Genomic DNA, 11901 nt, shown 5'->3' with positions numbered 1-11901 from the left:
GTATATTTAACCCCGCTAAATTGAAATTGGAACCGTACGCGATTTGAAACCTCTGATTGACCAATCTGAAACGGGATATATAAAATGCCAGTGAAAAGTGAGTGAATGAGTACTGTTTTACGCCGTTTTTAGCAATATTCCATCAATATCACAGCAGGGGACACCAGAGATGGGTTTCACACATTGTACCCATGTGGGGAATCGAACCCAGGTCTGTGGAGTGATGAGCGAACGCTTTAACCACTAGGCTACCCACCGCCCCTCCAGTGAAAAGAATATACACTCACCCGTGTTTAACGGTAACTGATAGGGACAAAACCAGAAATGTCTGCTTCATGTGGTTGTATTTGGTAATCGACATTACAAGCATCTCGTGAATTAGACTAACATCTAGTCTCCAAAATGAACATACTTTACAGAAAAAGGTTTCTAATTTATGTTAATAAAATGTAATAACTTTCTTTATTTTCAGCCGCCGTAAAGTGTGTTGGAATAATGCTAAAAGCGGCGTAAAAACATATTCACTCACTCACTCTTTATTTTCAGAACTGTGGTAATCTAGACTTGCCACAAATTCTAGACTTGCATGGGCTGTAATGGGTTATTTGTTTCAGCATCTGTATGACAGACTACCAGCACAACGAGCATTTTACAGCAGGAGACGTGCATATTGCATTGCAAGAACTCTGGGTTCAACAGTTCACAGTAAATGGTAGATGCTTTCATTTGCTCAGCTGTTAATATAATAATAGCTGTTAATAATATTAGAACCAACATTTGTAAATAGAATACATGTTTAGACAAAGTTCTTCTGTTCACACTAACACATTCATTTTAAAAATAAAATCATATCTTCCCTCAAAAGATTAATTGTTGCTATTTTTTGTTTAGCTTGGTTAAACGCCGCGCACAGCATTATTGCAGCTTTATGATGTCAGTCTGTAAATGATCTTGTCTGGACCAGACATTCAGGTGATTGACATCACGAGCATCGATTCATGCATGTGGGATAAAATGGCATGCAGGAAATAGAGCGCCACATACTCCAGAATATCAAGGGTAGTTCCCCAAAGACAGTTAAAAAGTGCCACATACTTCAGAGGTTCAAACGTATCTCCCTTGAAACAGGTAAAAGAGTGCCACGAGCTTCAGAATATCAAAATTATCTACCTGAAGATAGGTAACAGAGTTCCTCATACTTCAGAATTTCAAAGGTATCTCCCTTAAAACAGGTAAAAATAGCGCCCTGTACTCAAGAATAACAAAAGTATCTCCCTCAAGATAGGCAATAGGGAGTCCTGTCCTTAAGACAGGTAAAAGAGTGCCACATTCTTTAGAATATCCAAAGTATCTCATGGACAAAAAAGAAAAGAAAAAGTATCTCCCTCAAAACATGTAATAAATCTGCGGTCACCTCGAATAGCAATCAGCGTGTACCGTTATGGGTGAGTGAGTTTAGTTTTACGCCGCACTCAGCAATATTCCAACTATATGGCGGTGGTCTGTAAGTAATCGAGTCTGGACCAGACAATCCAAGGATCAACAGCATGAGCATCGATCTACGCAATTTGGATAGGATGACATGTGTCAGCCAAGTCATGAGTCTGACCACCCAACCCCGTTAGTCGCCTCTTGCGACAAGCATGGGTTACTGAAGATCAATTCTAACCCGGTGTAGCAGCCCAGAATAACCCCCACCAGATTATACCCCGGGTTAAACTATAGGCTAGCCCGTTTGTTCAACCCTATCCCCCAAAATGCTCGAAGGAATTTGGCTGCTGCATTAGGCCTGAACTCTTCAAAGGACATTTATTACGGAAGATCAACAGACTTGACAGCACCCCGACGGACATACAGAACCAAAGGCGACGGCAACTGCTACTTCCGCTGCATCAGTTACAGCCTGACAGGATCCGAAGACAGTCACAGCACTATCCGAGATCGAGTGGTTCAGCATATGAACAATGACATTAACGATGAACTAAAACATTTCCTGAACCAAAATGTCAGAGTACATCACTAATTGGGGAATTTCACGAGATGGAGTGTGGGCAACAGATGCAGAAGTTATGTCAACAGCCAGTCTGTTAAAATGTGACATTTATATTTACAGTGCAGTTGGTCAGTCAATGCAATGGCTGATGTACCCTGCCAGCTTCAGCTTGAAAACTCACACTGATTATGCTTTGTATCTGGAAAATGTATCGGACCATTTCAATGTTGTAACCAGTGTTTAATTGAGTGAGAAGTACAATAAAATTATAGTAGTATCCTTAATCACTTGTTTTCTGTAGGGGTATAATCTGGGCTAGGGGGTATACTATGGCCTAGTTCAGAATATACCCCGGGGTATAAACTAGGCTAGCCCAGATTATACCTGGGGTATAGTCTGGGCTAGCCCAGTTTAACCCCGGATATAGTCTGGGACAGGGGTATACTCTGGCCTGTTACACCGGATCTTCACGAGTCGTGATTCGCTGTGTAGTGTAACTGACCTTAGCGGTGACAGGGACAGCTTGCATGCACAAACAGATCCCTCACTAACAACCTCAAAATCAGAAATCGCCAAGAAGCTATCCACATAAAAATTAAGACTCCAACCATCAATCGACCGTGACCAAGGCTATCACAAACTCCCAAATTACCATCAGCTCATCAAAGACTTCAATCAAACATAATCCTTCTGCGTTTTTACACAATTGGCTTCATTTGCAGGGGGCGGTGGGGTAGCCTAATGGTTAAAGCGTCCGCTCGTCACGCCGAAGACCCGGGTTCGATTCCCCACAGGGGTACAATGTGTGAAGCCCATTTCGGGTGTCCACTGCCGTGATGTTGCTGGAATATTGCTAAAAGCGGCGTAAAACTAAACTCACTCGCGTCAGTTGCAGGGACCTGATAAACATTTTTATAATCTTCTGCACTGTATTCTTAATAGGCTTCCGTGCTCTATTGTATAAAATACCACTTCATATCTATACATTTACCTCCCTACACTACATTGTACATCATATGCTTGATAACGGCGTTAGATTCTACACCGTCGCTTCTCGTAAATAAAGAAGTTGTTCATCCATAAATCTTATCCTTCCAGTTACGTCATCTTAATTCTCGCGGATCCTTTGTATCTTTTCGTTCTTACAATGCCTTTCCTAGCTCTGAGTGAAAATTAATGTTTTCATGTGTACCATAATCCACTTTAGACATGCGAGTTTTTCTGTATGGCTGTACTGTTATTATCAACAAATGCTGTAACTTCCGCGACGTGTCACAGTCGCATTGATGTTTATTGTGCTGAAGTGGGTGAAAGTATCCGGGGCATTGTTACCGGTGCTACAAGTCACATGATCAAAATATGTCAAGATGGCGACCACTGGCGAAATCCAGAAAAGTTTGTGGCACGCATTCAATGCTTTAGATGCCCAGCAAACAGGGATAGTACAAAAATCACGTCTAAAGGTTTGATGTTTTTAATTTGTTTTTATTTAGATTCTCTTGGCGTCGATTTTGAGAAAGTTTAGTCGTGTTTACGTTACTCATCGTTCCGTGGGGGCCCACTTGGGGTTGGACAATGTTTCCACACGCCGAAGAGAATGAAAGTTGATGTACGTTTCAGTGATATAACGAGCTTGTGTTGTATTTATTGATGTTGTTTGTAATTGATGAATTAGGTCTTGTGTAAATACACGAACGAAATTAATAGTTATAAACAGTTGATGTAGTGACAAGCAACAGGCGAGGCCACGTTCATTGTACTTTGCAACATTGCTATTGTGCATTACACATGACCCAGTTTGTAGGTGATAACATCCAAAAAAAACCGTGGTAACTTTTAAACTGTACTTCTGACCCTGTGACTAAAGCTTAGTGAGTAGGCACACTACCATTGCCAAGTAATTAATCTACTAACAGAAACTCCAGTTTAAGGTATGGGAACAGCTGCGAAAGAACCTGTAAACAACTCTCAGCCCTATAGTTAGGTTGTACTTGTAGTCACTCTTGATTGCAAAAGGTTTGCAAATCAATATTTAAAAATTGTGAAATGAAACAGACCAGATGTTGTTATCTATAAAGTGGTATCTTTTCTTAAGTTTATGAGAATATGTAATTAAATTGCTGACTTTGTTTTGTCAAGTTTTAAAGGCACAATGTCACATATCACACTTGCACAATGCATTCTCTCAATAATACTATCAGCCCTTCAGGGATAATAATTTATTCCAAATAAAATAACGCAATTAGATTACAATTAATATGTAATTAAAAAGTTCGAATAAGTTAATGCAAAATTGCATTAAATCGACTCTCAACTTTTCGAGCGAACCCTATAGAGTTATGTCCCTTGGAGGACTCTTTACGAATATTCTATAATGCAACTTGTGATTGAGACCAGTTCGGCAAATACCGACAACACTGAATGCCACAGTTTTCTATGTGCTGAGCAAACGTATACATTCCATATGTGGCAAGTGTTATCTGTTTGGAAGCTATTCGCTTCGAATTCGAAGTTTCAATTTTCGATTTTACTTTTTTTAGGCAAGTCGTAAGGGATAATAACTGTTTGCTATGGCATCAATAGGAAGCTAAAGTGAGTGCATATGCCCTCAATGTATTAAATATATAGGCCGAAATATTGTCAAAAATGTGTGACATTGTGCCTTTGAGCGTGTCATGTCTTATTTTTGTTTAATAGGCATATATAATAATGTTGTAACTTTATTCAACATGTTTGAGTCAACACTTCGACTCAATCAAAAGCAGTTCCCTGAAAGAACATATTAAGCTGAACTATTTAAAAAAGCTCAACTCAATGGCATAAAAATCATAGTGGACCAAGTGAAAAAATACATTGAAGAAGTAAGTGTATCAATACCAAATGTGATTGATAACTTGTGAGTAAATATTCAATATCTCAAGGAAAGTATTTGGAGGTCTGAAAGAGTGTTTTTCCAGTGTGAAAACCCAGTGTAGCAGGTTGAAACATGCACACAATTCTCTTTTTATTACCTCTCTGTGTTGATAAGATTGCCCTCATTGAAGTGCTATCAGGTATTTGTATGTCAAATTTTATTGAAGTTACATGGTTCTATACGTTAAGTGAGTTTAGTTTTACACCGCTTTTAGCAATATTCCAGCAATATCACGGCAGGGGACACCAGAAATGGGATTCACAGTGATTCACACATTGTGCCTATGTGGGGAATCGAACCTGGATATTCGTTGTGACGAGCGAATACCTTGACTACTTGGCTACCCCTCCGCCCCGGTTCTATACAAAAGAAGGAAATAAGCTTTTAGGGGTATGCAGTGTTCACGAATCGCATCTGACCCTCTGACAAATCTGGCAGATTTGCCAACAGTCCGACAGAAGTCTACAACCCGCCAGCCCCAGTGTCTGACTGTATATTTCACAATGACTTTGACTGAAGTTGTTTTATGTGACATGTGTCACTTGTTTGCTGTTTATAAATCTTATGTTTGTTTATAATTTCAATGCCAATTATAAGAAATGTTAAATCTGAAATGTGTGTTTAATTTTATTCTATGGGTCCTGTGAATTTTCAATGGGTCAGACAGACATCTGAAACTTCCAGGACCCAATGTCCTGTTACTTTAAAACACCATTCGTGAACACTGGGTATGATGACTGTTTTTCAAAATAAATGGGTTTTATTTTACTCCGAGGTGGGGTTGCGGGTCTCGAGTGAGTGAGTTAAAATTTACGTCACATCAGCAATGTTTCAGCCTCAACGTGACATGGATCTCAAGCAGCCGATTCAGGTGAACAAGGGAAGACCTGGTTGATGATGTATGTCATTGCTCATCATATTGACCACTGGTTTGTCTGGTGCAGTCTCAATCCCAGGGACAATCATGCTTATAAGAATATCGCACGACTGTGCAGATCGATGCTCATGCTGTTGTTCACTGGATTGTCTGGTCCAGACTCGATAAGTTACAGACCGCTGTCATATAGCTGGAATATTGCTGAGTGTGGCGTAAAACAACAACAAACAATCCAAGGGTTTGAGTGAGTTTAGTTTTACGCCGAGCTCAGCAGTATTCCAACTATGAGGGGTCTGTAAATAATATAGTCTGGACCAGACAATCCAGTGATCAACATCATGAGCATCGATCTATGCAATTGGTCCAAGACTATCGCAGGAATATAGTAACTTGGCATGGTTTACTTACACTTCCAATGAAACCAAAACTTTCGTCATGTCCAGTCACCTCTGTAACAACCAGGATGAAGTTGATTATCTCAGTGGAAGCAAACTGTGTCTGAAAGGATGCTTAAGATTAAACAAGCAGATTATCAAGGTTGCCTGATAACTTTGTTATGTGAGAGATTACATGGCTTTTGGAGCTCTTGTGTGGGATGGAGTAATCTGGGATTTCAAAGTAAGTGCATCTGGAAGGCAGTTTCCGGAAAGAAATATTTATGATCATAAGTGGGATCTTTTGCCAAGTTATTTTTGTCTTAAATCCATAAGTGGTTTAACATTATAGTTTTGGATTGCATTCAGTGCATTAATATACAATGAAGCATAAGAATCTATTTATTTTTCTAGGATTCTTAACTAAATGATTGTGCTTTAGTGGACCTGTCTACACAAACATTTAGGGGCGGTGGGGTAGCCTAGTGGTTAAAGCGTTGGCTCGTCACGCCGAAGACCCGGGTTCGAATCCCCACATGGGTACATTGTGTGAAGCCCATTTCTGGTGTCCCCCGCCGTGATGTTGCTGGAATATTGCTAAAAGCGGCGTAAAACCAAACTCACTCACTCACTCACTCACAAACATTTAGGGAAAGAAAAAAAATCATATTTTTGCAATAATTATATATATTACATTATGTCTACCAAATAATCATATACCTTTTCCTCTGTAATATTCTCTTTATCTGTGTGAAACAGGCTATCTCCACAAAGACTTTTTGCAATTAATTATGTGTTATCATTTGATTTGGGAATTTTTAAATTCCTGTTTGGGAATTTTTTATGACATTTGCTGCGGACTTGTAAATGAGTATTGACCTCTGAGTAGGTCTAGATTGTTGGTGTAATTAAAAGCATGGTGACAGAAATCTTCATTAAGAGTAGTGTCCCTTTGACATACCAGGAGCCAATGCTCATGGGTTTGAAACACTGATTCTCTGTGATCACATTTAAAGGTCTGTCAGCATGCCACTCCTCATAGGGTTTAACCGAAGTGTTAAGAATGTCATATATGCTGCTCCAGGACTCCAGATAATTTTTCTACATCAGGAGTACATACTCTTTATTTGTTCAATATAGGAGTACTGGAAAACCTTAAGTGTACATTTTAGAGTACTGAATGGAAATTAGTGGAGTATGAGTAATCTTGTGGTTCATTTCATATATGCACCACAACATTGTTTCTCTTGTGTAAACAGGTCAATGAACAATAAAACAATACTTTATCAGACGAATACGCCTGTAAATGATTCTAAGACCGAACACCATTGCTGTGGTGCGTATCTGCTACGTTTTCTAAACTAGTTCCTACCGTGTCGTGCATATTTTTGGTTCGTACATACGCTGATACGGCCCTTACCTGGTGCCCTGCTGCTCTTCTGATATGATATTTTCCTGCAAACTGATATGATGTGATATTACTGAAATGGTGATTAAAGAGGCATCAGACCAACTCACTCACACACCAGACTTACAAGGGTCTCTATGCTGTGTTTTCATTGCTTTTAATGCAGTACATTTGAAATGTATAAAACGTAAACTCTAAAAGAAGCCCTGTCTATAACACATTGCAATTACTTTTTGTGCAGGTAAGGAAATCTTATTTGAGTGGCATTTTAGAACTTGGGACATTGACAAACTTTATGGATAACAACTTCTTTTATTTTCTGAGCGCAACGTTTCGAACAGACTCTTCCTGTTTGACCGTGGTACAAGGATCTGTATTAATACGTCACACTCAAAAACTAGAAGTTGTTATCAATGAAGTTTGTCGATATTGTTAGGGGATCTGTTAAAGAGAATAAGGCTTTAATTCTACTTTCATTATTTTTAGTGCAGTGTTAAAAAGTGTTAAGGGGCGGTGGGGTAGCCTAGTGGTTAAAGCGTTGACTCGTCACGCCAAAGACCCGGGTTCGAATCCCCACATGGGTACAATGTATGAAGCCCATTTCTGGTGTCCCCCGCCGTGATGTTGCTGGAATATTGCTAAAAGCAGCATAAAACCAAAACTCAGTCAGTCAGTCAGTAAAAAGTGTTAAAGTATGAGTGAAATTAAGAAAATATGAACTCTAAAAAATCCTAATTTAACCAAATTACAATTTCGTTGCTTTGATTATGCATGATATGACCTGATTTTTTATCAAGAGTTAAACCAGTGTTCCTTCACCTTTGACTTTGGATGAACTATTGACAGTGACAGAACTTTTTTGTTTCCTTTATCAGTTTTCCTTGATGATAGAACAATTTCACAAAAAAAACATGTTGCCATGAGAATTTGGAATTGCAAAGTTTGTCCTGAAAGTAAACACATGATGTCTCCAGCTGGGGTGACATGGGGGTCATTTTGTCAAACTTTTCAACTAAATACAGTGGAATCTGTCAAATCCAGACACTTTATAAACTGGTTTTCTCCATAATCCGGACTACACCCTGAGCCCCAACAAAAATGTTCTTAATTTATCATTAAAGCTTGCTTTATAATCCGGACTCTCTCAATTCGGAATTATGGACTAAAATAACAGTCCCGGCAATCAACTTGTTATGAGAACAATGCTTTGTAATGCGGACAGTCTGTTTAATAAACATCTCCATGTCCAATCCATATATGTCCCCTGTGCAGCAGTATCAATTATTTCAAAGCTTAGTACTGCCAATTTTATGCTATGGCTGTGAAGTTTGGGGATTTATGGAAGCGCCAGCTATCGAAAGAGTCCACTTAAAGTTTATTAAGCAGGTTCTGCATGTTAAAAGATCAACACCTTCAGCTTTTGTCTATGGTGAAATGGGCATACTGCCATTGATTACTATTAGATTGGTCCACATTGTGAACTATTGGATTAAGATTATCACCTGTGATGGAAACCGATATATAAGCATTATATATAGGGCTCTAGTCGACAATGCTTGGCAGAATCCAACATATACGACATGGGTTACTCTCATTAGAGACTTGTTGTTTCATTATGGATATGGTTTTATCTGGTTACAACAGAAATTGACTCTAAATTGTACAGCATTTATCAGTGCTTTTAGACGAAGGGTTATTGATATACATTCTCAAATGTGGAAATATAATCTAAGTTCACTTAGTGAAACAAGAATATATTTGCTTATCAAATCATCACTTACCATGGAAAAGTATTTATCTCAAATTGATATTATAAACTATAGGGTAGCCTTGACACGACTATGATTATCTTCTCATTCACTTATGATTGAGAAGGAAGATGGGCTCGACAAATTTTTTCTTTGCAATGTATGTACTTGTGATTTGATTATGTTTTGTTAGGATTGAAGAAATTGAAAAAAAGAATATGCCTATTTGGTTAGAGCAATGTTTGCTTACAATATAGGCACATTATCAAATGAACCTGGGTTAAAAATATTTCATGATCGATAACTGCACTCAAACTGTTTAGATAAGAATTGTACGCTACCATGGGACATTCATTTCAGAACCTGAGTCACCAAAGAACAATCTGTATGTGTGAAAGGCTTAGGGAAGATATTTCATGTCAGCACATAGGGCATATATACGCAATGTTTTCTGATCCCAGAGTTATGTATTGAGATCGTAAACGTCTTGTAAAAAACACTGATTTGTTTGTCCAGCTTTCTCTATTCATGCCATTGCATCAGAACGAAAGTTCTATGTTGTTCTATGAAAGAAAAGTACAAAAAATCGAAACTGGCTTTAGGATTTCTTTCTTTGTATAGGCAAATTTCCCTCTTTTGAGACGCAGTAATTTCGAAGCGCTTACGCTTAGCAGGTTGGCTAGCCATAGTGAAAATGCATTGATTTGTGAAATGTTTACCCGTACATATTTATAGCGGAAGATTTTAACAACACACATTGACACTTCTCACTCAATATATTTGGAGTAAAAGTTGTTAAAGTGTTAACTGGACTGGTTAGGCTTTATGATAAAGGGATCAAGGGATGAGTTGCTAAGTCGCTAAACAAACAACGTGTCACTTTGGGTGGACCAGTCGGCAGCGCGGTCAACTTCAATCGTTCGGATTAACGCAGCTGTTTATAACTTAATTAGTCCAATCCGTTCCGACTGACCAGCGTTTGGAGGCGGAAACTGAATCATTGGACTAACGAGGTGTCAATTGTATACAATATATAGGGAGATCATTTGGTGCCCAGTGAGTAGCGTTCGGAAGTCGGTGGATTCGGATTAACGAGGACCGGATTACCGCGGCCTAAACGGTAGATGATAAATGATCATTGGCTGGCAGCATTCGAAAGCTATGATCCTGAATTAATTCTCAGAGTTTCAATTTCATTATAAATTTAATGCTGAATAAATCTGACCTAACTGTGAAAATGGTAGACATTTTTGTGTCATTCAAGCAGGGCTTGCTACAGACTCTAGGGACAAGGGATCCAAGATTATGCCAGTTATGCTGAAAGTTTATTTTGCAGATAATCCAAACTGGTTATTGTTTCGTATAAGCATTTTAGTTTTATTACTCTTGTTACTTGTGAGGTCTTCAGTAACCCATGGGGCGGTGGGGTAGCCTAGTGGTTAAAGCGTTGGCTCGTCACGCCGAAGACCTGGGTTCGAATCCCCACATGGGTACATTGTGTGAAGCTCATTTCTGGTGTCCCCCGCCGTGATGTTGCTGGAATATTGCTAAAAGCGGCGTAAAACCAAACTCAGTCAGTCAGTAACCCATGCTTGTTGTAAGGGGCGACTAATGGGATCGGGTGGTCAGGCTCGCTGACTGGGTTGACACATGTCATCGGTTCCCAGTTGCGTAGATCGATGTTCATGCTGTTGATACCTGGATTGTCTGGTCCAGATTCAATTATTTACAGACCGCCGCCATATTGCTGGAATATTGCTGAGCGCAGCATATAACTCACTCACTCACTTTCTTTTCCTCTGGACTAGTCTGAAAAATAATAAATTTCCGAGACTGCTAAATTGTTTGTCCCAGACTGAAATATCTGCAGCCTATTGCCGACTGCAGCATAAAGGACTGGTGATTATGAATGATAAATGACTGGGGCATTGTAACTGGAAGGAAAAATGTGGCCCTCAGATTTTATCTACACAGTTACCTAATCAGTGGTCACGTGACTAATAGTGATTTTACAATTGTAACGCATAACCTGTTCAGTTGCATCATATTTCAAACATTTTGGAATTGAAAAATTTAAATATGTGTTTGACTGACCAATTATAGTTCTTTTGTGTGGTTTAAAGCAGGAAGTATTGTCAGAGTGTCAGGAAATACATATCCGAATAAATATCCGAATTTGTTCGGTAGGTAAAAGTATTTAAGTAGGTACTTCTCGCTGTAGGAGATCCTTGTTTGACAACAAAGTGTAACATGCAACTGGTTTGTTGAATAACTATCACTGTTTATGATCCTTGTTTGACAACAAAGTGTAACATGGCAACTGGACTGTTGAATAACTATCACTGTTTATGATCCTTGTTTGACAACAAAGTGTAACATGGCAACTGGACTGTTGAATAACTATCACTGTTTATGATCCTTGTTTGACAACAAAGTGTAACATGCAACTGGACTGTTGAATAACTATCACTGTTTATGATCCTTGTTTGACAACAAAGTGTAACATGGCAACTGGACTGTTGAATAACTATCACTGTTTATGATCCTTGTTTGACAACAAAGTGTAACATGGAACTGGACTGTTGAA

The 11901-nt window shown here is 38.9% G+C and overlaps 1 protein-coding gene across 1 annotated transcript in view; it reads left to right on the top strand.

Annotated features, from left to right (window-relative positions):
• The first annotated feature begins 3354 nt into the window (after window positions 1-3354).
• LOC124278486 (switch-associated protein 70-like) overlaps window positions 3355-11901 on the top strand; it is a 54892-nt gene continuing 46345 nt past the window's right edge. The window contains exon 1 of the mRNA XM_046714190.1: window positions 3355-3456. Coding sequence (XP_046570146.1) covers window positions 3361-3456 — 96 coding nt within the window. The 5' untranslated portion in view covers window positions 3355-3360. The remainder of the gene's footprint in view (window positions 3457-11901) is intronic.

Source organism: Haliotis rubra, unplaced genomic scaffold (genome assembly GCF_003918875.1).
Source record: "Haliotis rubra isolate DU_JTF1 unplaced genomic scaffold, ASM391887v1 Scf238, whole genome shotgun sequence".
In the NCBI taxonomy this organism is placed as follows: Eukaryota; Metazoa; Mollusca; class Gastropoda; order Lepetellida; family Haliotidae; genus Haliotis; species Haliotis rubra.
This window is presented reverse-complemented; position numbering and strand designations above follow the sequence as displayed.